Source organism: Anolis carolinensis, chromosome 3 (assembly GCF_035594765.1).
Source record: "Anolis carolinensis isolate JA03-04 chromosome 3, rAnoCar3.1.pri, whole genome shotgun sequence".
Lineage (NCBI taxonomy): Eukaryota > Metazoa > Chordata > Lepidosauria > Squamata > Dactyloidae > Anolis > Anolis carolinensis.
Genome location: NC_085843.1, coordinates 50,338,791 through 50,366,476, shown reverse-complemented (window position 1 = coordinate 50,366,476; position 27,686 = coordinate 50,338,791). Strand labels below are relative to the sequence as shown.

The window sequence follows — 27,686 nt, the reverse complement described above, 5'->3', positions numbered from 1 at the left end:
CATATACATACATACATACATACATATATGAAACAAAAGAAACGAGCACACCTAAAATCCCTTAAATCTATTTCATACAGCAATTAAAAGAAAGAATTAGAAGTTAAGTTCCAAACTTTTAGTAAAAATATTTAGAATGTCAGCCTAAATTGAAATATCCAGTCCATGAAAATCATTTTATAAATATGTATTTTGGAGGGTGGGGAGGGGAGGATAGATATATGGATTATCCAAAATAATTGATGGAATTATCCAAAACATAACTGTGGTCTTTAATTCAATGACTTTCTTGTGAAGCATGTGGACCCATGTAGTACAAGAAACAGTGACATGGACAAATAAACACGTTAAATTATATCGTATTGTACTATATTTGTGGCAACTATGAAACAAAGAGCCAGTGTGGTTGACTTGCTCTCCAAGAAATCAGGCTCCAATCTCTGTTCAGCCCACCTTGAGACCTTGGGCAAGTTTATATGCAGTTCCCTAGTGCAGCAGTTCTCAAAGTGCGCTCCGTGGAGCCCTTGGGGATCCTTGAAGCATACCGAGGGGCTCTGCGCGTACTCCTTCTTCCCTTCCACTTCCCCCTTCAAGCATTCTCTCTTCTTTCCTACTCCTCCCCCTCCCCCTGCCTCCCTCGCCCACAAAAGCCTTTTTCTCTCAGCCCTCTCACGCCAAAAGCCTTGTCCCTTCATTGCTGCCAAAAGCCTTGTTCCTCACCTTCCTCACTTCCCAGATCCTTTCCCCCTCACCTTCCTTGCTTGCAAAACCCTTAATTCCCTCCCATCACTCAGGGAGTGCTTTGATTGTGCATTTTCTGCATGGCAGATGGGGTTGGACTTGATGGCCCCTGAGGTCTTCCACTGAAATGCTGTTAAATTTTTACTGGTTAAAAATTTTCTTTATTTTAAATACTGTATTGTCCTTCCTTCCTTCCTTCCTTTTCTTTTGCACTACAAACAAGATGTGTGCAGTGTGCATAGAAATTTGTTCATGTTTTTTACAATTAATTTACACAAATACTCTTCATCCATCTGTCACTGGTCCAGCCCATCTGTCAAATTTTAAAACAATGTGTCAAAATGTTTGTCCATGCCTAATGTATATACATTATATATAATACAATATGTAATATAATATATAAGCAATTCTTGGGACTCCACAAGAAACTTTTGCTTCAAAAAGGGCTCCAGGGATGAAAAAGTTTGAAAACCCCTGCCCTAGACGAAGGCAATGACATATTTTCCCCTAATAAATCTTGCCAAGAAAGCCAAGTGATAAGTTTCGTTTAAGGTCCCCATACATCAGAGATAACTTGAAGGTGCACAACAATATGAATCAAACAGAGAAATAGAGAACATTGCTTAACAAAGCAAAATAACAGAGTTGAGCCCTGGGAGTAGGTTTGGTCTATCTAGTAGAGTTTGAACTACTCTACTAGATAGGGGAGACTGAACTGTGAATCTACATGGCCCTTCAATAATGAATATACTAGAAGATACACCTTGAACAAGAACATTATAAGATAAATGTACTATGGACAACCAGACCAGCTTTCCAGATGAGGTATATTAAGAAGTTTTAATTATTATTTTTATTTAATTATTTATTTTGATGTATGATCCCATCATAAAACAGAGCAGCTTTCAATATGGACTGAAATGATACCAAAACATTTACTACATCAATTCAATTGTATCTTAAAATTATAACAATTTAAATTCATAAGCAATTTTTAACACAGCAATTTTTAAAAAAATACAAGACCCATCTGTTAAAATCTCTTTCTCAGCAGTTTGATCAGTTGCCCAAAGCCTCCCTGAACAAAACTTGAAGTCGTCAGGTTCAGACCTATGGTTGGTGTCTGTCTTTTCCTTCTTGGCCACAATCCCTTAGCAAAGGTACACATAAATTATAATGGCAGATAAGTGAAACTCAGTTAATAGTGAAACTTTGCTGTGGTTCAGTCACAGAAAACTGCTAAATATCTTCTAATTTAACATAAAGTTCACAAAGAATGACAAAGGAGCTAGCAGGGCTTGCTAAGACTAGCCTTCCCAGAATCCTTTGTGAAATAACAACAACAACAATAACAACAACAATTTATTTATTTATGTCCTGCCATCTCTCCCTGGAGGAAATCTGAGCAGTTGAGTCCCTCCGGGGAGAACTTTTTGGATCCTGCTTGAGTCAATGTAGAAAATTCACAGAAGTGTAATCCTTTGAAAATCATTGTTAAACTTAATGTTAAATTCATAGTTATATGTGAAATAGATAACTTTCAAAATGCTCTTCTGTACATCAAGCTGAGGAAATGTAAATTTAATTTCAGCAGGTTGTCATATTTCTGTCTTTATCATATCAATTATTTTACATAGCTGAAGAAACTGAAAGAAAGTTCCAGTTAAGATTACCAACTTAACTGTGTTAGTCTAAATCCTGGTTTAGTCCCAAATAGAGAAAAAACCGTTGAATCAATTAGCTTTACAGACATATTATTCAATGTTATTCAATAGGGATATTTTCGTTACAACTAATGAACAGTGTTCTACTAGTTTGCATATTGTGAAGACATAAATACAAATATATTTGACAAAGTGTTTCCCTTCTTTATTCCTTTTTCTGATTAGATGACCATTAAGTGCACAGCCTCCCAAACGGCATTGATACAGTTCCTTTGCATAGATATCTGAAAGTATTATCTATATTTAAATTATGTACATGTGTATTTGCTGAATATTCCTCAACTTTGAGGTGACATTTAATTGAAAGAGTAAAAAAAATGCAAACTATAATGTAAATCCCATAAAAAATCTCAAAAAACCTCTGTAAGTGTTTCCATAATTAGTGCAAGGGTTGGATATTTTGGGGGTTTTTTTAATGCTAGAGGTAGTCACATAAGGAGACTATAATGAAGGCAATGGTGTTGTGAGGATAGGCTTTTAAGCAGAAAGCCCTTAGCAGCATTTGTAGAAAGACCCCGAAACATTGTATGGGAGGTCTACCTGATTCTGAAGTAAATTAAGTTAATTAATATTGATAATCATCTATAAAGGCAGGGGAATAAAAGACACAACTCCGAATTCTCAGATTAACTACCTGAACCATTGGGTGGAGGCCATGTAAAAGAAGAAATTGCCATGTAACACAGTTACAAATAATGCTAGGAATCAATCATCATAGAAAATGTAAGATTCAATAAGGCTCTTCACCCATATTTCTTTCATACATCTGAAATTGATATAATTAATTCACTCGGTTTTTCTAAGGGTTCAAAACAATATCACTTCTAGCTTCCAGTGTTTTCTCTGTCATCTTTCCTCCTTTTCCCAGACTCGATTGGTGGATCATTACTTTTTAGTCTTAAAATGCAGTCTAGCCAATTTAGTCTAGATTGGTACCATCTCCTAGGTCCTTTGTTTGTCAATTTTATGGAACGAAATGTTGAGGTTGATTGAAGCATCCCTTTGAAACCTAGAAGAAAACAGACATACTTTTGCAGCCATATGACATTTTCCCTTTTGCTCCTAAAACAGTTTGATCCTCACATATGAATAATTATTTCCTTGTCAAAGGATAGTCTTACAGCCCCAGTCAATCCTCTTGACAAACTAGATCTCAATCTGTCTTTATACCAATCTTATTTTTCACATTTTCCATTTTCTTCTGTTATTTTAAATATGCTTGAGCACATCCGTGACATATTATTGTTTAGATACGAACTTTTTTACTGTGGTCACTACTCCTCACTTGAATATTACCGAATGCTTCTTTCTTGTGAGAAAGGTATTGTCTGAGCAATATATGTCTTGCCCCACAGCCTGTTTTTGGGGAGCTTTGTGATCTGCACTTTGAAGATAACTAAAACCTTCTAGAATGAAAAAACTTTCCTATAACAGCTTTAAAATAAACACCAGTAATATGAACATGAAGGGCAAGGTCAGAGTTCTCCCAGTACAATACATCCTGGCTGGGAGATGCTGCTACTGTCTGGAAAAGATCCCATTTCCATTGTTTATAGGAAATGATTTTCAAAAGCTAAAAAGTCAGTTTGGAGAGGACATTTTATCAACAGAACTTCTGAATTATGATTTCTACTCCAAGAATGAAAGAAAGAAAGAATGAATTTGAAACTTCTAATTACTTTGCAAGTAGTTTAAAATATTCAAATTAAGCAGATGGTGCTTTGAGCATTGGGACTAGGACTCTGGAGTGACTAGGGACTAGGACTCTATAGTGATTTGAGCATTGGGACTAGGACTCTGGAGACCAGGTTCAAATCCTCACTCAGCCATGGAAACTCACTTAGTGACTTTTGGCACATCACACTCTCACAAGCTCAAAGAAAGGGAAAGCCAAACCTCTCTGAAAAAAATATTGCCAAGGAAATCCTGTGATGGGGTCACTTCAAAGTTACTACCAACTGGAAATGAATTGAAAGCACACAAGAAACAGGAACAAACATGCATGTGCAGTACTATTATCCTAACAGCGTTTTCTACTTGAAGAAGAAACCTACCCTCTCAAGGCTGTTTCTTATCAAACTGCACTGTTTCCTTCTATGTCCATTGTCTTGCCCCATGAAGACTCTCACTGTTTACCCCTAGTTAAGCCTTTTTTTAGTTAGAGAGATTAATATTTTATGTACAGTTTGTAGAGGGTCGGTCTAGACAGCCTCTTTGCATTTGAAGCCTCCTTCGCCTTGCCTTTTTAAGAATCCCCTCACGGGCAGAGCCTCAGGAAAGGCACTTCTGGTTCTGAGAAGAGTCAGCCTTTTTCGTGACTGGATGGTGAAGAGAACGGAAGGCCAGGTCTACAAATAGCACGTCTAGTTGGAGCTATATGAGCTGTATTCAAGTTCATTCTTATCAGTATTGAAGTCCAGTCAGAGTTAAATATTGAGATCATTTTAGAGACAGTTAAACACCATACAAGAAAGAGACAATAGGAGGAAATAATGATTCAAGAGCCTCAGTTTGGCCAGAACTGTGTCTATCTCTCAAAGACTTTGTAGTGAGACTCAGGAGAAGAGAAAGTCTAAAATTCTTGTCAGTTAATACATGCTTGTTTGATTTAACCATATAGTCTCCGACATGTTCCTTGTGCAACCAATTCACCTTCCAAGTAGTTAAGATAGCATGGGGGCTTCCTGAGTACATCCATATTAAAGTTATAATTGTATCCATATGTACATAGAACTAAGTCCAATTAAATGCAGTGAATAAACATTCTGGCTTGATTTTGGCATTAGATATCTCCTTCTTCTATTCTCCCTTTTATAGGGGGCACATTTAGTGAGGAGGGAAATAGCATTCCCAACTACAAGAGGTCCATTAAGCATTTCTACATCTGTCTATATATATATAGCATAAGAGCCTATTTTGAGAAATGTAAGGCAGGCCTCGCTTTAGTTAGTAAGAATGGGGATATCAAACAATTAACTTGAAATCTGGGAACAACAGTATTGACAAAGATATTAATATGATATTAATCATTAACCTAAAGCAGAATTTCTCAGTCATATTCATTCACATTGAGTTCATATTCTGCAGTTCACAATATTGCCATTAAAAACACACACTTGAAATAGTAATTTGGGTTCTTTTCATTGAAAATTAATTTTATGAAAATCCGTATTTATCACCATGATATTGTTTGATTTTGGGAGCTTATCAGAGTTTAGACTGAGTTGTACCTGGATAGGAGATCATCAGAAAATGACAGAAATCTCAAGTTAGGACTAGAAAGAAACCCAATGCAAAACTCCAGAAAGATATTACCAGGTAGAGTGCACACTACTGGTTAATATGGATCAGTAGTTTGACTCAGTATAATGACAATTTCACATTACAGAATTAGTGTATTAAATGCCCTGGAGACTAGGAACAATGGCTTCAAACTACAGGAAAGGAGATTTCACCTGAACATCAGGACGAACTTCCTCACTGTGAGCTGTTTGGCAGTGGAACTCTCTCCCCCGGACTGTGGTGGAGGCTCCTTCTTTGGAGGCTTTTAAGCAGAGGCTGGATGGCCATCTGTCGGGGGTGCTTTGAATGCGATTTCCTGCTTCTTGGCGGGGGGTTGGACTGGATGGCCCATGAGGTCTCTTCCAACTCTACTATTCTATGATTCAAATTTTGTCATAATATGTTTAGAAACTGCTTTGAGTTCCCCATCTGGAGTGAAAAAAGCAGTATAGAAGTGAAGTAAATAAATAAATAAATTATAGTGTTATGATTCCATTTTAACCATTGTGGCTGCATCATGTGGGAATTCTGGGCCATGCTATCCCTAAATGCAAACCCCAGTTTTCCTTAGGATGTTGTCATGGCAGTTAAAATATAGCTGCAGGACCAATGTTGGTTAGAGTGAAAGGCTGTTATCCATACATTCTCAATATATAAACTTTGAGATGGAGGGCTTCATCACTAACAACAGGAAGCTACTCTTTCCCCTTTTCCCTTTTAACAGATTTTTTCTGGTGAGTAAAAAGAGGGAAGAAGCAGTGGGAAAACAGACGAAATAATGAAGCTTACTTTAAATTTCCAACAAAATTTAGTAAATGAGGCAATATAATAGCTCAGTTATAGCCTTATCTGGAAGCACTTCACAAGAGATGTTCTGTTTGCTCAAAGATAACATGAATGCATACAATGGCTACAATGGGACTTTATTCCTATGTTTCTCTGAGAAATGAAAATGGGACTGTGAGTTTAGAATGCATCCAAGGCAAGGTTTGGTCTGCATACCATTTTTACAGAAAAAGTATACTTTTGTGGTCTTGTACATATGGGTTCAGGGCTGTTTCTCCATCAGCTTTTAAAAACTTTGACCAGCATCCCTTGGAAACATAAGGAAATACAGTAGAGTCCCACTAATCCAAGCCTCGCTTATCCAAGCCTCTGGATAATCCAAGCCATTTTTGTAGTCAATGTTTTCAATATATTGTGATATTTCGGTGCTAAATTCGTAAATACAGTAATTACAACATAATATTACTGCGTATTGAACTACTTTTTCTGTCAAATTTGTTGTATAACATGATGTTTTGGTGCTTAATTTTTAAAATCATAACCTAATTTGATGTTTAATAGGCTTTTCCTTAATCCCTCCTTATTATCCAAGATATTCGCTTATCCAAGCTTCTGCCGGCCCGTTTAGCTTGGATAAGTGAGACTTTACTGTATTAGAGAATCAGAATTCTTCAAAGTATCAGTTTCCTTTGTTTGATAACGGAAGCTGGCATTACTGGCAATATTATTCTTTCTTCTGGAATTTAGCTTCAAGATAAGAATTCACAGGAAAACACCCGTCTACCCATTAATTTAATATGACCTCCTGGTTGAAGCAGGATGCGCTGCTACAGAAAACATTATGCTACTAGCTGATAAAAAAGCTCAGTCCCAAGAAAATAGCCTTGCCCAAATTGCGGAATACATGGTTGAAAATATTATTCCCCCCCCCCCCCAATATTTTTAAAGGAGATCTTTGTATTCTGATGATTGCCCAACTATACCCTGTTATGGAAAGCAAAATTTCAAATGTCTATGTATTTGATTAAAATTGCTTACTTTAAAATGTAAAATATGTGTTTTTAATGAAAGAATATTTAATTGAAATATATTTTATCTAATTCTGAATACTATAGTTTGCTTTCAATGCATTTTATCTTTTTGTCATAATTTTTAAACAACCTTATTTATAAACTAAAGTTATCTGTCACATGAGAAAGAACTCCATAGCAGAAGAACATCCAATACAGGCAGTCCCTGAGTTACAAACATTTGACTTACTAATGACTCAGTTAAAAATGGGGCTGAAACAACAGGAAGTGAGAGAAATCTTCTCATTTGAAGGGAAATTCACTCCTGGAAGAGTTATCATGTGGAAAAGGTGTCACCACTGAAGCTTTACCACCAATCCTTGTTTTCACAGCAAGCCAAATTGTTCAAAATCCAGTTATCACATTGACAGAAAGTGAGATGAAATCTTCTGAACAGGAGTACAGATAGCAAAATAAACACCACAGGGATGTTAACCTCCTCTATGCTATCCCAAGCATACACACACACACACATGTCAGAACCCTGCTACTAGAGCCTGGGTATGGCTCTGAGTTTCAGGGTCACTGACAATGTGAACTGATAAGACACCTGCATCTCGGGATCCTGAGAAGAAACGGCTGCTGGACTTGGCGGGGAAACTTCGCGGGGTTTTGTTGGGTGGGAAATGCATTTTCAAATGAGGGGGGAGGGTATAAAAAGGAATGCTGGCAGACGCCTCCCATTCTTGGCTTTTTCCATGTCGATGTTTCCTGCAGTAAACTTTCTGGTGACAACACAGCTAGTCTTGTGTATTCATTCAGGAGCGGCTGTAGTGAGCCGACACACACATATAGAGAGAGAGAGGGAGGGAGGGAGGGAGAGTTACACTTTAAAAATGTGTATGTTCCAACTTACATACAAATTCTACTTAAGAACAAACCTACAGAACCTATCTTGTTTGTAACTTGGAGATTGTCTGTAGTTAGTTTCACAAGCCAAGGTTCTGACCCATTTATATGTAAAATCGTTATGTATTTGAGCTAGAAGTGCAACAAGGTAAAACAGTGAAATTATGGTAAAACAGGAATTATCATTCCAGAGTCTAGATGTACCCAACAAGATGGAAGGTTTTTTGCCTTCTCTAAGAAAGGTTTTTATTGTCCTTGAATAAGGAGGAGGTAATAGCAGAGAAATAGAAAGTGAGTCAATCATGGGGTTTTCTAGGGCTAAGGTCACCCAGTGGGTTTCTGTGACCAAGCAAGGAACAATCCAACTCTGGTTTCCAGTATCACAGTCCAATGCTTGAACTCTACATCACACTGGTTCTCAGTCATAGTGGCCTACATATCAAATTAAGTGGTTGTTTAGGAAGATCTATGACGTCTTCACATGGCCCTTTTGGGCAGTGCTGTTTTGCCGGCAATTGCCGGTGAAAGGGAGGCACCCTGCACATCCTCCCTCCTTCCCCATTATATGGTGGGGACAGGACAGGGTGTGTTGACATCCTGTCCCTGTCCCATCAGATGGAAGAAAGGGCAGCAATGTATGTTGCCCTGCCACCCTTTCCCCATCATACAAGGGAAAGGGGAGGAAAGTGCGGATAGCTCCATCAGAGCTACCCAAAACACATGTTCCTCCCTGTAGTGGTGGAAGAAGTGTCTTTCTGTGATTCCCCTCCACTTTGGGAGGAATGTGGGTGGGACCTGTGTCGTGTGATGGTGCATGGCAGGCCCCAGCCTTGCTGCAAATAAAAGCGCCAAAAAGGGGCTAAAATGTCCCGTGTGAAAAGGTCCCTAGAGAAGATTCAAACCTATAATATTGCATCTCTAGCAATATACTGATTAACCTCTATTTCCAATATTCAGTAAACCTGTGGTCTCATCTACAAAAACATAACCTAGACTCACCCTGAGCTCACCTCTGGTTGTCCCCACAACAGTTCACCACTTCCAGTAACTATTCTAGGTTAAACAGTTTTAATCCAGTTTATCCCCAATTTTGGAAAAGCTATGGGATGTGACTACAAGACAGCATGGATAGCAGGATTGTCCATTTCAAACCAGTCCACTGTCTGCATGCGACACTGCCACAATCGTATTTTCCCTGTACTGATGAGCACAAAGGGGGGTGGATTGCACTTGAGTCGATGTTGCCCTTCTCTCAGCCAACTGCAGGTGTCTGTATGAGTTCCTGGCCATCATGGCTGTTCTGTAATGACGTCAGCTGAGACACCACAGGACGAGGAAGAAGATGGAAATATTGGTTCTTTCATTCAGGCCTTGAGAAAATGATTTTCACAACGAAGATGTCACTGCAGAAAGGTTGCTCTCCCTTATCCTACCACAAGGTGTTTCTCCTATTGATGATCCACAGATAAGGATCACTCCAACAGATCTCTATACTTATGGATGCATATATAGATAGGGAGAGGTGTTCTTCCCAAATACTAAGGTCTCAAACCATCCAGGGCTTTAAATGTAATTGTTCGCCAGCTTTTCTGATTTCTATCCCCTTCTTCTTTTCCAGCAGTTCATGACAGCAGCAGGTTTCTTCTTGGGGCTTGGCAGAATACAAGGGCAAGTGAAGAGCCTTCTGTGTGCTACTGAAAAGATTGCTTGCAGTAGTCAACTTCAAGGTTAAATCACATGGAAGAGATCATTTAGTATGTTATATCTAATCTCTGATGCAGTAATCTATATATAACATCCATATCCATATATCGCCTTTTCTTTCTTGTCTCCATGTCTACACCTAGCCCTATTTGTTTTGTTTTACAAGATCCCGATCCCCTTATTTGCTCACATGCATGCATTTTTGTGCAGCTATTTTAAATTCTATACATTGTTTGTGCATTTCTCTTTTCATTTAAATAACTTACCATTATGATTTGTAGCCTCAAGCGATGTATCTAATTCATAGGAAGGACCATAGGCATTATGGACAGAAGGATTAGAACCGCATGATTTTTATGACTGTGACCTACGAGGAGGAAAGAAAATGATGTCTCAGGTGGCAATATAAACAGGTAATTCTGTACCTATGTAGTCGCAATTTCAAACCAAAATATATGAGTTCTTCAACCTGTATAAGATACACAAAGTAAATATATGCAGAAATGGTGATTTGCAAAATTTATTATGCTTTGGCAGACTACCGCATAGAACTTCCATCAATTTTCCCCCTAATTCATTATCTGGCTTCTGACTGTTTATCAGGGTTTGCAATCAAGCTTCCATTTAAAAGCAAGAATTCTATTCTGTACATAGTTCAGCCTGCCTAATATTTTTTCTGTTTGCTTTAGAATTACAGTATACCCAGAAATTTAAGAATAAAGTGTTATTCTAAAGAAGGGTAACTATGTGTTGTTGAAGGCTTTCATGCCGGAATCACTGGGATGTTGTGAGTTTTCCGGGCTGTACGGCCATGTTCCAGAAGAACATACAGCCCGGAAACATGGCCATACAGCCTTCTGGAACATGGCCATATGGCCCGGAAAACTCACAGCAACCCAGTGATTTCGGCATGAAAGCCTTCATATTTATTATTTTATGTTTATTATTTTTAAAACAAAACAGTTGTAAATTAAACATTTTATGATAAATATTAATATAAATATCTTCCTATCCAATAAAAGATGAGCAATCACAGCAGTATTTGATTGGATACATTCACCCTATTTGGTGGTGCTTTCACAATAATTCTAATTTCTACTCTGCTTCTCCTCACATAAAAAATAAACCGAAGAGCTAAGTAAGATTTTATAAGACTAGTAAACATTCTGTTAGCATCTATGAAATTGTAGTGCTAGGATTTTGTATCTTGTTCACTTACCTCTTCCTGGTAGTGCCAGCTTGAGGTCTACTTCTTTTCCTCGGTGTTTAACTCTACAGATCAGTTCTTGTCCAACTTGGCTTTCTGAGGTATTTAGAAAGATGCTGCTCATGACAGACACTGTGCCATTAGGATTTGTGACCTGTTTCTCATTCATTTTGCCTCCTTGTGTGAGCCATGAGATCTGAGGATGTGGGAAGCTAGTTGCAAAGCAGGTGGCATCTGTATGTGTTTTAGAAGTTTTATAGTGTATAAAGGTGTTGAGGTGAGCTGTGTGACACAAACAACAAAAAGGCCCTTTAGCAAAGTCTCAAAATTCTTTCTAAAATCCTGCTTGATTTTGTTAGATTACTTTGTAGGTTTTTGTTTTTTAAATTCAATTTGTCTTATGAAATATGTTCTTAATCACATCATTTCATTGTCTAAAATTGTAAGCTTGTTTCCTTCATGTACAGTATTGCTTTTCATATTCTCATTCCCTAAAATCTAACCCTGGGAATTGCTATAAGTCAAATCAATTATCTCTATCTCATTAGCTCTTTGACTACCAATTATGTTTTTTGCTGAAATTTCTTATCTAGTACAAATTGAAACATGAAGCTCCCGGTGGCACAGCACATTAAACTGCTGAGCTGCTGAACTTGCTGACCAAAAGGTCGGTGGTTCGAATCTGGGGAGCGGGGTGAGCTCCTGCTGTTAGCCCCAGCTTCTGCCAACCTAGCAGTTCAAAAACATGCAAATGTGAGTAGATCAATAGGTACCGCTCCAGCAGGAAGCTAACAGTGCTCCATGTAGTCATACCAGCTACATGATCTTGGAGGCATCTATAGATAATGCTGGCTCTCAGCTTAGAAATGGAGATGAGCACCGACCCCCAGAGTCAGACTCGATTAGACTTCATGTCAGGGGAAAACCTTTACCTTAGAAATTTAAACAGATCTTAACTAAAACCAGACTAGGAGGAAGTCCAAGAAGAGCTCATAAACATAAAGTAGGTGGAGATAATGTGCAGGAACTACTACATTCATAGAAATAATAATAATAATAATAATAATAATAATAATTATTATTATTATTATTATTATTATTATTATTATTATTAAGGTTTTTTATACCCTTCCTTTTCTCTCCACAAGGAGACTCAAAGTGGCTTACATTAAAAGCATTTCAATACAATTTAAAATATATAAATATGAAAACAGAATTAAATATCAATTGTATTAAACCTCAGTTAAAATCTATAAAAACATATTCAAAGATAAAAACCACTGCACTCCCTGACTTGATCTTAAAAACCTTCTTCTTTAAAAGCCTGCCCAAATAAAAAGGTTTTAGCCTGCTGTTGGGCAGGGAGTTCCAGATTCGAGGGGCAGCCACAAAGAAGGTCATCTCTCTCAGGGCAGGTCCGTACAAGGGAATGTGATTAGTAGGCTTGAGCAAATTTTTCGTTAGTTCGTTAAATTCGTTTAAAATTCGTTTCATAATTACTTTTGAATTGATATTGAACCATCTGCTCACTGCCTTACAAATATTACGAATTTGAATAATAAAAGTACCTTTTTTTCGTTTGTTTCTGATGTCTTCGGATGTAGCTGTAGCCCCTCTGAGAGGAGAAGCCATGTTGGCATGCCTCTCAGCCAATCAGAGCAGAAGAGGGAGGGAGGGAGAGGCATGGCCATCGATCTGCTAGCATTTTAAAAATGCCATTGAGATGCCCCCCCCCCCCCCCGCGGGGACCACACCGGATCAGTAGAAGCCTTCCGCGAAGCAGGGAGGGAGCGAAGAGAAGAGAGAAGAGACATGCCTGCCTGCGCTTGGCCTTCTCCTCGCCCTGCCTCGCCCTGCCTTGGAGCCGCCGTTTGGTTTTGCTTCTTCAGCCAGGCTTAAAGGGGAATACCAAAACCAGGCTTGCCTTCCTAAACGGAATCCTTAGAGCCAGAGGATATCCCTTTAAGAGATATCTCCACTGAGGAGATCTCCCGGAAAGGATTCTGGCACCAGCTCAATTGCAACAGATTCAGTGCCATGTCATGTGAGCTGTAGTTTTACAAAGTCCCTAGCCTTCCCTGCAGAAGAGAGCCAGTACCATGCCAAACTACAACTCCCAGTTTTCTGTCAAATTGTTTTGGATTTCAACTCCTACAATTCCTAACTCCAGACATGGGCAAAGTTTGCCCTTGCCTGGTATAGAAGCATTCTATTCTTCTTCTCCAGACATGCCAACAGTATTAAGTGATAAAATCTTGGGCATTTTTTCCTTTAATGCTAAAAGTTCATAGGTTGTTCAGCAACAGCCTACTGGCTGGGTTGCTATGAGTTTTCCGGGCTCTATGGCCATGTGCCAGAAGCATTCTCTCCTGACGTTTCACCCACATCTGTGGCAGACATACTCAGAGGTTTTGACGTCTGTGCGAAGCTAGGCAAGTGGGGTTTATATATCTGTGGAAGGTCCAGGGTGGGAGAAAGAACTCTTGTCTGTGGGAGGCAAGTGTGAATGTTGCAATTGGTCACCTTGATTAGCATTGAATAGCCTTGCAGCTTCAAAGCCTGGCTGCTTCCTACCTGGGGGAATCCTTTGTTGGGAGGTATTAGCTTGCCCTGATTGTTTCCTGTCTGGAATTCCCATTTTCTGGGTGTTGTTCTTTTACTGTCCTGATTTTAGCTTTTCTGTAGCTAAAAATGCATATAAAATTGATTCTATAGGGAGGATAAATGATTGGATTTCAACTCCTACAGCTTAGCTTTCTCTGCCAATAATGGTACCATACCAAACTAAAGCTCCCAAGATTCTGTAGCAGTGAGCCATCTTGGATATTGTAAGGGATTTATTATTATTATTATTATTATTATTATTATTAGACCTTGCTCCCAGGAAGGTGCCTTCGCTGTGGCTCCCAACTTATCTATCTACCTTTCCACATATTCTCCACATTGTGTGTATGTGTATGTATATTATATATACATGAGCCCCGATGGCGAAGTGTGTTAAAGCACTGAGCTGCTGAACTTGCAGACCGAAAGGTCCCAGGTTCAAATCCCGGGAGCAGAGTGAGTGCCCGCTGTTAGCTCCAGCTTCTGCCAACCTAGCAGCTTGAAAACATGCCAATGTGAGTAGATCAATAGGTACTGCTCTGGCGGGAAGGTAATGGCACTCCATGTAGTCATGCCGGCCACATGACCTTGGAGGTGTCTATGGACAACACTGGCTCTTGGGCTTAGAAATGGAGATGAGCACCAACCCCCAGAGTCGGACATGACTGAACTTAACGTCAAGGGATACCTTTACCTTTACCTATACACACACACACACACACACACACACACACACACATATGCAGTATATATCACACACACCCCAATTTAACAAAGTTTCAGCCACAAAAACAAAGTTTCTGAAGTAGAACAATGACTTTCACAGTAAAGACAACCCAATTTAACAGGAAATAAGACTTTCAAACCAGGAACAGATTTCTGCAATTATTAAAAAATGGTTTATTACAAAAGCTATGAAAATTCGCCAAAAGTCAGAGGAGAAGGGAAACGTTCCAAATTTTGGTGAGCTATCAGTGTTAAATGTGTTCTACCACTGTACCAAGTTTGAAGAAGATCACTCAAAAAATGAGGGCGGGAGAGTCCTGTAAAATCTCCCCTCGTGCTGTTTTTTTTGGCCACTGCGCATGCGCGTCCGCCATTAACGAATTACTTTTGAAACTAACGAATTTTCGTTAATTTCGAATTTTTTGGGGGGCAAAATTCGGAAATGACATCAGAAACGAAACGCTGGCGCCCCCTACTTTTGAAACAAGTTTAGAATCAATTTTTTCATGGATCGCTCAAGCCTAGTGATTAGCCAAATATCCTGGACCCGAGCCACCTAGAGCTTTAAAGTTCATAACCAGCACTTTGAATTGTGCCAGGAAACAAACTGGCAGCCAGTGGAGCTACTGTAACAGGCGGGTTGCCTGCTCCCTGTAGCCAACCCCAGTTAATTTTTAAAAGGAAAGACTTACCATAAACAGAAAGACAGGGTTTCCCTGTGACAGGCCCCAAGGGAAATGTATTAAATATGCATTGGTAGCACCCATTATCTTGGATGCTGGCATTCCAAAAGGTGATTGCAGTTTCATTAACTCCTAAAACTGTGAAATTGAATTGTGCGTCTGGCAGAACAATTTTCGGACCTCTTACATTATGATACACTGCAATATTTACAAGGCTTCCATTCATTTGTTTCTGCCATGTAACTTGAGTAGTCTCATACAGTTTTGATGGTGTACATCTCAAGGTAGCTTTGCCACCCAGTTCCACATCTTTGTTGTGTGTAATTATGGCACCTGTGATAACACACACAGAAAAAAACATAAAACACACCTTAGAGTAAAGAAAATAAGCCAAGGTATAGGTGGGTTCATATGTTCCCCCTGTTTTCTCCTTTCCCAGGGTGACAATTTTGAAACTTTCACTTCTAGGGTTGATTAAACACAGGTTCCCACATGATCTGAAACTATCAAACTCAAATTTAACTTTGTTTTTGGAAAGCCAGCATAGTTTGAGTGATGAACTGGGATTCTGGGAACCAAGAATTCAACTCTCTGGTCAGCCATGGAAAGGCACTAGTTCACCTTGGGCAAGTCACACTGATTCAGTCTAAAAAGAAGGCAATAGCAGACCTTCTCTGAATAAAGCGTGTTAAAAAAAAATCACGTGAGAGGGTCAGCATAAGTTGGAGTTCATTTCACTCTCACATTTGTGGGCAGTGAGAAGAGTATTTGAAAGATTTCTGCAACTGAATCTGTGGATACTAATCTCTTGTTTTAGTACAGACACAAATGTTGTATAAAATTTTCAGGTTCCATCAACCAAGATGCTCTCATCAATTTGTCCTTCCAATTATTTTCTCAGTTCCCGATGAGACATCCTTCTAGTAATTATATCTTTCCACCAAATCAATTCTACTTGACTCAGAATATGGGCAGCAAAAACTGCTTGTGTTTTGCAAGGCCATCTTGTGCCTATTTATGGGTGCTAGATCAATTCTTTTATACTTTCTTAATTTCAGGCAGTTTAGATTCTGCTTCTGGTTTCTCATGACAGCTTTCAGGTGGTGAATCTCACTGTTGCCCTTCATGGCAACCAAGCCCTGGATTCTTCTTCTGCTGTGGTAGCTACTTCAAGTGTGTCCTTTTCATTAGGCAAAATAATGGTTCACCTGAGGCTATAATGAGTACAATAATGAGTGCTGGACATTGCCTTTAAAGTCCTAAACAGTTCAGGTCCAGACTGTTTGACTAACCGCATCTCCACATACAAGCCAGCCTGGGCACTGCCAAAGGCAGATGAGGCCCTGCTCTCAGTCCCACCCCCGTCTCAAGCATGACTGGTGGGAACGAGAGAAGGGGCCTTCCCCATGGTCGTCCCCTGCCTCTGGAACTCTCCTTAAAGAGATCAAAATGCCCCCTCCTTTCTCTCTTTCAAAAAACCACTAAAAAACCTTCTTATGCTCTCTAGGATAAAGAGAAGATAATGCATAGACTATCTAGTACAGACATTACAGAACGGAAATGGCTTGTTACTTTGGCATTGTTGGCTTTTAAATTTTATACTTTTATTATTCTTATCCTAAGTATTGTCTCCTTAATGTTTAAGTGTGAAAAAGTAATTGTCATGTCATTGTCGATTTGTGGTAATACCTTTATTATGACTTTGATGTGGATGTTCGATATGTTTTTTGATTTGTGTGGCCTTGGTTGTTTCGGTTTTGTTAGCACCTTACGGCATTGAATGTTTGCCACTACTTCTTGTAAACCACCCTGAGTCCCCACGGGGAGATAGGGTGGGATATAAAAAAGGATTATTATTATTATTTTATTATGACACAGCAAATTATTATTATTATTATTATTATTATTATTATTATTATTATTATTATTATTATATGACACAGCAAACAAGATAGATATGCTGGATTTCGTATCACAAAATCACAAGTCAAACACTTCCCAAGTGTCTAGGACTGTGTGATGTATTTTCGGATGATGCGTGCAGATCCCAGTAGGGTGGCCTTTTGCAGTAGGCAGATCGTAATTTTGTCAATGTCTATTGTTTCCAAATGCCGGCTGAGATCTTTTGGCACGGCACCCAGTGTGCCCATCACCACCGGGACCACCTGCACTGGTTTCTGCCAGAGTCTTTGAAGTTCAATCTTGAGGTCCTGATAGCGGCTGAGTTTTTCCTGTTGTTTTTCATCAATGAGACTGTCACCTGGGATTATTATTATTATTATTATTATTACTATTAAGCAGCAACAAGATTTTGGCAGAAAAATTCTGTATTTAGTCCATGGCCTGGAGTCTCTTCAGTTAGTCTGTTACCTTTCGTCACTGAGTTTGAAAAAAAAAAAATCCCTTCCAGTCCTCTTGGCTTTTGTGTCTGAAATGAAATAGATTGCTGTCGGTGCATGCACTAGAATTTGTCTCTACCTGGCCATAATATAAATCCACATGTGCCAGATTGTGTTTGAAGACTGGAAATAAAAAAGTATTTTTACTGAAATATACTCAAAGAGAGTGGACCTATTGAACAGCCATAGGGCATATGTTTAACTTCAAACAAGAAAAGGAACCATGTGAAAATGAAGTATTGTATTGTGTTTGAGACAGGATCTACATAATAAAGAGCTTCCTGATATTAAACCTCAATTGTTAGATCATATTAGACTTACCTTGTATTCTACAGAGCTCTGTAAGTATGATACACCCAATTAGGTTCTGGAAAATCCACAAAGAACAATTACCTTCTTTCACCTAGTAACAGGAAAAAATAAAAATAAAAACTCTTACAGAATCATAATAGATTCCATTTGCCACTACAACAATGTCCACGTACATAATGAAGAATATCATATCATAGCATTCCCCCAAACGAGGGGAGAAAAACAAATCTATACAAGCTTAGACAAGACATCACATATGGCAAATTATTTGCCTGTGTGCCACTCAAATCTGACATAAAATATTGAAACCTTGAAGACAAGTACATTTATTAAAGCATGAGCATGTTATCCCAAATGTTCGAGGTATATGCAGCAAACATTACTGGGGACAGGACTGTAGATTATGACACTAGAGATAAATTGAACACAGAAAATACAAATAGTGGCAGCTGAGCTCTCAAATCATAGCTGCATAGCATAGCCTCAAAGCAAAGCTGCAGAGAGGAGAGTCAGCTTCGCCTGGTCACCTCTCCCTTCCAAGCTCCATAACTCAAAGGGAAGAGGTGATCTCTCGGGTGAACTCTCTCCTCTCCAGGCTACAAACAGGACAGCTGTGCAGGCAGGCGATGCTTTACCTGCCCACACGACAGTGTCAAAAGACAAAACTGGTATTGTGCTCTTCCTCGCCTAAAAGTAACACTCTTAGTTCACTCAACCAGGTGAGTGACTTAAGGATGCGACTCCCTTTATGTTGCTATGTCTCAACTTGTAAATCTTGCAAGATTGCCAGCTTTCTCCGTCAGGAGAGGAGATTTGATAGCATGGTCCACCTTTTATGGGGAATGAGTATTTGTACTATCACCATACACAGGGTGAAGCCTTATCCAACCAAAGGTTTCACTAGGTTGGTGTCACTCAGTGCGGTAACTCATGGTGATCACCCACCTGCACTCAACCATATTGAATCCTTAGTTTTTGCTTGGGCTTGTTTCGTATGTTATGCATAAATTGTCGTTCTCATTTATCACTGAATATAATGACAAAATCCACAACTATAGAAAGCCAAGAACAATGAAGGCAACAATGTGCACTTCTAGCTTGTGTAGACAAATGAAACCATATGATTCAAAGAATGTTGGATAAGCGAATATGTTGGACAATAAGGAGGGATTAAGGAAAAGCCTATTAAACATCAAATTAGGTTATGATTTTACAAATTAAGCACCAAAACCATGTTATACAACAAACTTGACAGAAATAGTAGTTCTATATGCAGTAATGCTATGTAGTAATTACTGTATTTACGAATTTAGCACCAAAATATCACGATGTATTGAAAACATTGACTACAAAAATGTGTTGGATAATCCAGAACGTTGGATAAGCGAGTGTTAGATAAGTGAGACTCTACTGTACATGTAAGCCAGGCTTACAAAGAGGGTTTTTGTGGTTAGATCTAACTACAGGGGCATTTTTATAAATTTTATGCCAAAACACCACATGAAAATTTTAGAGACAGTCATTTTTGGTATGTCCCCTCTGACAGTGTCACCTGTGTAATCCATACCCTTCATCGCTGTATGCCATTGTATTTGAACATTCTGCTTGTATGGCCGATCACAAATGAAGGAGAGAGCAGGGGGTGAACATGATGACTCTACCCTTCCTCTGCTATGGCTCTGGTTCCCTTCCATGAGTTTAAATCAAATATCTGAAGTAGGGAGCTATGGCTACTTGTAAAGCTTTCTCTCATGGAGTTTCAAACTCAATAAAATCAGATGTCTGAATTGCAACAAGAACCTCTATGAGAATAAAAGCCTCTCAATCTTTGCTCCAGTTAATATTCCTCTACAATGTGCCCAACCTTTGGTCCTCCAGGTATTTGGAACTTCCACTCCCAGGAACCTTGGCTAGCTTGTGCAATGGTCAGGAATTCTGGGAGCTGAAGTCCCAAACACCTGGAGAACCAAAGCTTGGACACCACTGTGTCTAGCACAAAAAAAACCCCTGAGGATACCATAGGGCAGTGCTAACATACTCTCCCAATTTCCATGTTAGTTCTAAACTACAAGTGTGGAAGGATTCTGTAAAGGACAAAATACTTCTTATTCATTATAAAAAAAAACAGGCTGCCTTATCACACTAGATTGTTGTTATGCCATTATAAGTCATGGCAATATTGTATAGAATCCTGGGATATATACTTAGGGAGGTGCATTTGCAATTTTCAACTAGAGAGCTCTTGGACCTCACTAAACTACAAGCCCCAAATTCTCCAGGATATTGTAATAGCATTTAAAGTGGGATAGTAGCACTTGTAAGTGTATAGTGTGATTGGATCCTAAAATAATGTTACCTGTGTTTTAAATGGCATGAAATGGTGTTAAAAGTCCTAGAAAAAATGTAAGAAGGATATTATATTAACATAAGCATAAGAAAAATAATTTAATCTCTTACGGGTAATTATTTTTTAAATGTGTTCACTGTTTCAATCATGTTATAAAAATATATTGTGAGTCAATTAATTTTTAAATGTTTGTAAATTAATACTTTTAAATTCTTTTAAATCCCATTTGAGGAGAAAGATGGGATATATAGTCTATGAACAAACAAATAATAAACATTTAACAACCAGGGATTCCATATCCGGGGGTTATCACTGTAAAGGCCATGATAGTCACACTTTTCTCTCAAGAATATTTGTAAAAGAAAATCCACTGATCTTAGGGTTAAAGCTTCTGATATGTTCGGAAATAAAATTAACAAATAAATACACAAATAAAAAATATATTTTATTACAGATCACTGAGTCTCAAGCTGAGAGAGAATGATATGACAGAGCCAGGATCAGAAATGGGCACTACCTGATTCATAGCAAAGTGCTATTAAAATACTATAGTCATTGAAAATGATTAAACACTTGAGAATGTTTAAGGAACAGAGTCATTATGAAAGGGAAATAAGTCCATTGTTAAGAAAAGGTCTTAGAGGAAAATGAGGCCAAGGAAAGGTTTTAGCTACAGGACAAGAAAAGGAAGCATCTGGAGAAAGAATAACAAGGAGAGAACAAATTAATTTTTAAAAGAAAAACAAAATGAAAAGTAGTTAGTTTGTGCCTTAATGTCTTAATGAGAAATACCCCAAAGAAGCCAAGAATGGATGAGAGAGAGAGAGAGAGCGAGAGAGAGAGAGGTGAAAAGCAATCAAGTAAACAAGAAATATTAGAACTCTGAAATAGCTTTAGAGCCCCATCTACACTGATCATTTAATACAGTTTCAAACCAGCACTGAAAAATGTGGTTCCACTGAGCAGATGCTTACATTGGAAATCCTGGAATCAGTTTGATGGCCAAATAGCAATTACACAAACCACAGAGTGTTGATGCATATTAAGAGATTTCTTCCATGCTCTTTTGTGGGAGTTCGTTGTCTGGCCACCACAATTGGAAGCTAGTTTTGAGCTGAATTAAATTGTCAGTGTAAATAGAGCCTAAGTATAGACGTCTCTAGGGATACATCTAAAATTAATGAAGATGTAATTAATGCATTAATTAATGCAGAAGAATAAATGAGCTGCATTAAATTGTCAGTGTAAATACAGCCTAAGTGTAGACGTTTCTAGGGATACATCTAGAATTAATGCAGTTTAACATTGCTTTAACTACTATGTCTCAATGCTATTGTAACTTGATGAGGCACAAGCATTCTTTGACAGAGAAAGCTAAAAGCATTGTAGAACTACAACTCCATTGAATCCATGGTATTGAGCCAGGGAGATTAAAGTGCTGTCAAACTGCATTACTTCTGCAGTATAGATGCATCCTAGATGCTGCAATCCATGGACATTCTATCAAGTGGCACATGTGTAAATGAGCCTCCATTGATTACTCCCAATACACAATGTTTGCATATTATCCAGTTTAATTCAAACAGTAGACATATACCTTAGCCCAGGCATGGGCAAACTTCAGTCCTCCCGGTTATTTGGACTTCAACTCCCACAATTCCTAACAGCCTACCGGCTGTTAGGAATTGTGGGAATTGAAGTCCACAAAACACCTGGAGGGTGAAGTTTGCCCATGCCTGCCTTAGCCTTATCAGTAATCTTAAATGGAATCAAATTCATTCATTTCAGTGGGATCAGTGTTTGCACAATGCCTCTGGTCCTGCACAAGGATTAATGTACTTTCAAGACATAATGTTCTAACACCTAGTTATGGTTCTTTTCCCATTTGTTTACCAAAATAGAGCTTTCTCTCTTGCTTCTCAGCAGTCTACATGGCCAATTTTGAAAACAGAAATTTGGTAACATGTTTTCTTGACTTCAATGGCATGTCCAACTGAATGAGCCTGCAATCATCACTAATTCTAATAGGATTAATCTGTAAACATTTACTGTCTAAAACTCAAAGATTTCAGGGGGATTCAAACCACATTTGTAATCATATGCATCCAGAAGCATGACCATTGCAGTTGATGAACTTACTTTTAAATATGTCATCTTACATATAACCCAAGATCAGGATATGTTCTTTCTGAGTACGCTGTGTACAGGATTCAGGATCTACCTTTCTTAGGTAAAGGTAAAGGTTTTCCCCTGACATTAAATCTAGTCATGTCTGACTCTGGGGGTTGGTGCTCATCTCCATTTCTAAGCCAAAGAGCCGCCGTTGTCCATAGACACGGCCAAGGTCATGTGGCCGACGTGACTGCATGGAATGCCGTTACTTTCCCGCCAGAGCGGTACCCATTGATCTACTCACATTTGCATGTTTTCAAACTGCTAGTTTGGCAGAAGCTGGGGCTAACAGCAGGAGCTCACCCCACTCCCCAAATTCAAATCGCCAACCTTTCGGTCAGCAACTTCAGAAGCTCAGAAGTTTAACCACTGCACCACTTGGGGTTCCCATATCTTTTTTACATTACGGTAACTCAGATGAAAAAGATTCTGTCCTACAATCTTAATCTTCTAGTAATGTTATAATTTTTGACAGCCTACAAGAAAATAACTTAATTTGTTCTTGGGCTCAAAGCAAATGTTTCAAGTTTTGGATTGGTCTGAATGGCCTTTTAGTGGTCTTCTGTAGCCCAGCATGTTTTTATTACAAGAAGATTGAGGATCTCTTCAGATCCTATACATCTTAAGTGATAAGTTTTTTTATATGTAGACACCTGGAGACAAAAAAGAGAAGAGGACCTGCCTCTTAAAATCTGGTAGTGGGTAACTTTTTGATTATGTTTTTCAGTGGGAGGTAGAATGACCCAAGTGAAGGGCTTCTTCAACCTCCCTCTACACCCCAGATAAGGATCAGGTGAAGTTGATAATGCTGAGCTGTAACTGGGACTGAAAGAACACAGAAAGGTAACTCGCTGACTGCAAGAAATCGTATGACATTAATACCGTATTTCTTCAAATCTAAGACACACTTTCCCCCCATATAAATATCTCTAAAAATTTGGTACATCTTAGAATTGTGGGTAGTTTTTTATGTATGTAAATCTTTTTTTCTGTTGGTGATACTGGGATTAGTGTGTGTGTTACGATGAATGATGTCTTTGAATAGAAGAAATCCAAGGAAGGAAAGCAATCTGTTGATGTGGCGCTGCAGCTCCTTGTCAGATTGCACATATCAATATAAATGAAGTTTATGTTTGTATATCCATTTGTTATTGCATTGTGAAAAAATAGCTAGATAGATATTTACAAAATTTGAGACATATGGTTAGAATTGTCTGATTCAGATATAGTTAGGGAACATGAGGAACACTTTATTATTATTATTATTATTATTATTATTATTATTATTATTATTATTCATTCCTTCATACAAAGTATGATCAAATTTATGACTTCTCAGGAGCAACGTGCTTTCTAAGATCAACTGAGAGTGATGTACAATGGTAGGAACGTTTGAGCTTCAAATGAGAGAGCCTTACTTGATGAAATCAATCCACCTGCAATGTGGTTTCCTTCTATTCTTACTGGATTCTGTTATCCAATTTTCCTGTCAGTCATGTAATCTCATTATATTCTTCCAAAGTATGATAGCCTCAATTTAGTCATTTTTGCTTCTAATGAAAGTTCAAGCTTAATTTCCAATAGGGCCCATTTACTTGTCTTTTGGGCAGTATGTTGTATCCATAGAACTCTCACGTTTACAATCAACTGATGTTTTTTCTACCGCCATGTATTAAAAATAAAAATACCATGATATTGATTATTCTGACTTTGGTGTTTAATGAACAATCATTAAAAGTGGTTAATTATTATTTCAAACAATGTAGGGTACTCCATCTTCTGCAGCCTACTGTACTACAGCTACATTGTAAACAAACGGTCAGACCTAAGTTGGGTGTCCAATCTGCACTTTGTGTGTGTGTGTGTGTTATTTTACATTGTATTTGCAGTCCAAAATAGTAGCAACTGTGAATTCAGACTCAGGAGACTTATTTGTGCGATGTGCGTCTGATGGTTAGCTTAGAAATCTTCTGGTTGTAAGATTTATGAAGGCATTGGAAGTGATGAAATTGTATTGTGAAGGCCACAAGAAGCCCATGCAGTTTAAAATCCAAGCAATGTAGAAGATATTTATCTGAAACTAAATATTTATCTGAAACTAAAATAAGTACGATTTTGCAGACGTTGTGTGCCTTAAGGTTGTTTCTGACTAAATGGCAACCCTTAGGCAATCCTGTCATGTGTTTTCTTGGCCAGGTTTGTTCTGAGGTGGCTTGCTTTTGTCTTTTTTTGAGAGAATGTAACTTGCGAAAGGTCACCCAGTGGGTTCCCATGGCCAAGCGGGGATTTGAACTCTCATCTCCAAAACTGTAGTGCAACACTCAAAGAAAGCATTACACCACACTGGCTTTCACCTTTTTTGCAGATACATCAGTATTAATTGCTACAAATCCTTATTAGTTTCAGCTAGTGTAGACTTACTGAATCATTTATTGAGAGTGATTCAAAACATATGTAAATTCCATCGATTCCATTGTTTAGTTCCAGTTGGGACCAACAGCAAGATTGAATCCCATGTTTTCCACAAGTTACATTGTGTTTTAAAATTCAGATTGCCCACATTTATATCAGCTGTTGCCAGAATGGTCTCAAAATGTTATAAGGCTTTTATTTTATCTAGGAGTTGGTTCACACCAAAAACAATGGAATTTCCTTCTCACTTAACAAGTATGAGATTAGGTTTTGTAGCTGTTTCCACATGTAACTCTGATTTACTTATGCCCATTTTCTTGCAAAGCTTTCTCTATATTCCAGTTTTTTTAGTTTTACATTTTTTTCTCTCAAGTTTGCAAATTTTGAAGTTTTTTTAATCGCAATTGTACTGAAACATAATTCTTACTCATCACCACTAGCAAACTGTTCCCGGCATAGAGACAATCATATTTTACCTGTCAGTCTGTTAGGGGGGAAATGCAACATAAATTCACCGCTTCAAATACAATTAAAATGCAAAGGGTCAAACCCAAATATTTTTAAATGAAGGACTCAAAGCCCAGGGCTGATTTAAGAAACTTTCAATATTCTTAATCAATCCATTCTTGAAAATATATTACTTATAGATTCTCTGAAAAACTTTCCACTAAGGAAATTTGTGTAAGGAACTATCTTGCTTTGTGTCAGACTCTGACATTGATTGTTACATAGGATGTAATACTACACCGATTTGTTTAAACTCAACTCCACTGACAGTATTTCTTCCCCAGTGCGAACATTGCTTCTTTGAATGTTTTCTTCCCCTTCCAAATGCAAGATTTTTTTAAAAAATTCGCCATTGACTTTTTTGAACTATTTGACTGCAGACTATGGAGGTTTTATGTTTCCATTGTTAAGCAAACAAATTTAAGCCAACGGCAACTAAAATCTCATGTGAAAAAGTTACATTTTTGCTTATTCACTTCATCAAAGCAGACTGCTTTAAAGCATTTTTCCTTCTCCATCTCCACCAAACCAAAGCCAGCCTTGTGCCCCAGTATTGTGTGACACAACAATATACATCTTACCTTGGGAGGCATGTTACTGCAATGTGGAAAGAAGAGTGCATCCAAGTACAGCTGCTGCCTTGAGCTAAAAGCGTAGAAGAAGCCATAGGTCAGTCAGAGAAGCACAGAAAAAAATCTGCCCTTGTAGAGCTCCTCCCACTGAAGACTGAGGAAGTAGAATTTCCTGCCTGCTTTTCTTTATGTCAGAGCCTTCAGCCCACTGACAGGGTGATCGAGTACCCCATTGAAGAAAGTCAGAGGCACCTACCTACTATGAATTCTCCCATGCTTCCATAGACGACAAATACAAAATATAATCATTATATTGAAAATGTCCCTGCTTTTTCTAGGTTTATAAACCTTGCTTCTGATCCAAAGCAATTATGGCAAATGCAGGCCCGTTTTCCACCGTTGCAGTATGTTTCACCACATTTGGGGGGTGGGGGAGGGATCAACTGAAAATGCTTTGATGCAACTGGAAGTCAACTTCAGCTTTATACTTCTGATTCTGGAGGTTGATTTGTTGTTGGATTTGAGGAAGATCAGAAGGGTTATTTTTTACTTGGAAATGTTCAGAGTTATACAGTAATTACAGGGGAAGTAAAACAAGGACATTCCCCTAATAAGAATTCTACCCTCCAAACAGCATGTTCTTTTAATTCTCCATTTTTTTTATCATGACAGTAACTTAAAATTTCAGCTGAATATGTACAAATATATTAAGGCATCCAAAAAAAAGGAAGCCACTAAAGGAGTGTAACGCAGCAAATATAAGCATTTGAAATGTGGAAGGGGTTCAGTGTGAAAGATTTTCAAGAAAAGAATCCCTAGAAAAGGAAATTTATTATGGAGTGACATTATTATGGAGCACCCGCATTTTGTCTCTCTGTCCTGCTGCTGTAAAGAGAGATTTCCTACTATTTCGATTTTTTTTTAAATGGAGATCTAGGGGGTTTTTTTTGGGGGGGGGAGGGCAATCATGAAACAAATGTTTGTAGGACACATTTTCCCTTGCCTGGCTTTGAATACCAGATATTCAAGAATATTATGCTATAAGTTTAATTGTTCCGTCCCCCAGGACGATGGTTTGCCTTACCTATTGGTCGTTTGTTTGTTTTCCCTCCTTTGCATTTTGTTTCAGCCTCTGGCTGCAAAAGCCCAGGAAAGGTGGCTTGGAGTCTGCAAGAGCTGGCTGCAGTTTTCTTTGCAATGATTGGTCAAAGAGTACAACATCTTAGGACCGCCCTTTTTTACCAGGGTCTAGTCTCCATTTTGGAGCCTCATTTTGGCTATAGTCTTCCAATGTGCTGCAGCTGTGCAAAGCTAACTGGGACAAATCATCCTCAAAACCAGGCCAATCTAAGCCTATCCAAATTAGATAAGTATTGAATTATACTGATCTGGAATAGGAAATCTAGTTAGAGGAGCAGGGTTATTCCGTCGCTTCTAGAACTAATCTTTGCTGTAAAGATAGGGAAGGAAAGAGTTTCTCCTTCTAATATAGACAGCGTGATTAGGGTATAGTGGTTTTATAATCACCTTTGCCTTCTGGAACCAGGGATAATTCTGTAACTAAAACCTATAGAAATTTGTTTCATTTT

At 38.4% G+C, this 27,686-nt stretch overlaps 1 protein-coding gene across 7 annotated transcripts; it reads right to left on the bottom strand.

Moving 5' to 3' along the window:
• Window positions 1-1,567: 1,567 nt before the first annotated feature.
• Window positions 1,568-26,257, bottom strand: LOC103278394 (OX-2 membrane glycoprotein). 7 transcript variants are annotated; one of them, XR_010004126.1, is made up of 8 exons: window positions 26,107-26,257; window positions 18,097-18,178; window positions 15,386-15,709; window positions 11,376-11,645; window positions 10,423-10,523; window positions 8,154-8,371; window positions 5,921-6,176; window positions 1,568-3,474 (listed from the first exon to the last, which is right to left on the bottom strand). XR_010004126.1 is itself a non-coding variant. In XM_008107752.3 (6 exons), exons 1-5 carry the CDS (start codon window positions 26,116-26,118, stop codon window positions 10,453-10,455), a joined length of 759 nt encoding a protein of 252 aa, XP_008105959.3. In that variant the 5' UTR covers window positions 26,119-26,257; the 3' UTR covers window positions 1,568-3,474; window positions 10,423-10,452. The 7 variants fall into 7 exon arrangements, 3 of the variants coding, with proteins under 3 accessions (XP_008105959.3, XP_008105962.3, XP_008105960.3); XR_010004129.1 differs by having other exon boundaries at window positions 5,921-6,123; XR_010004127.1 differs by lacking the exon at window positions 8,154-8,371.
• Between the last annotated feature and the right edge of the window lie 1,429 nt (window positions 26,258-27,686).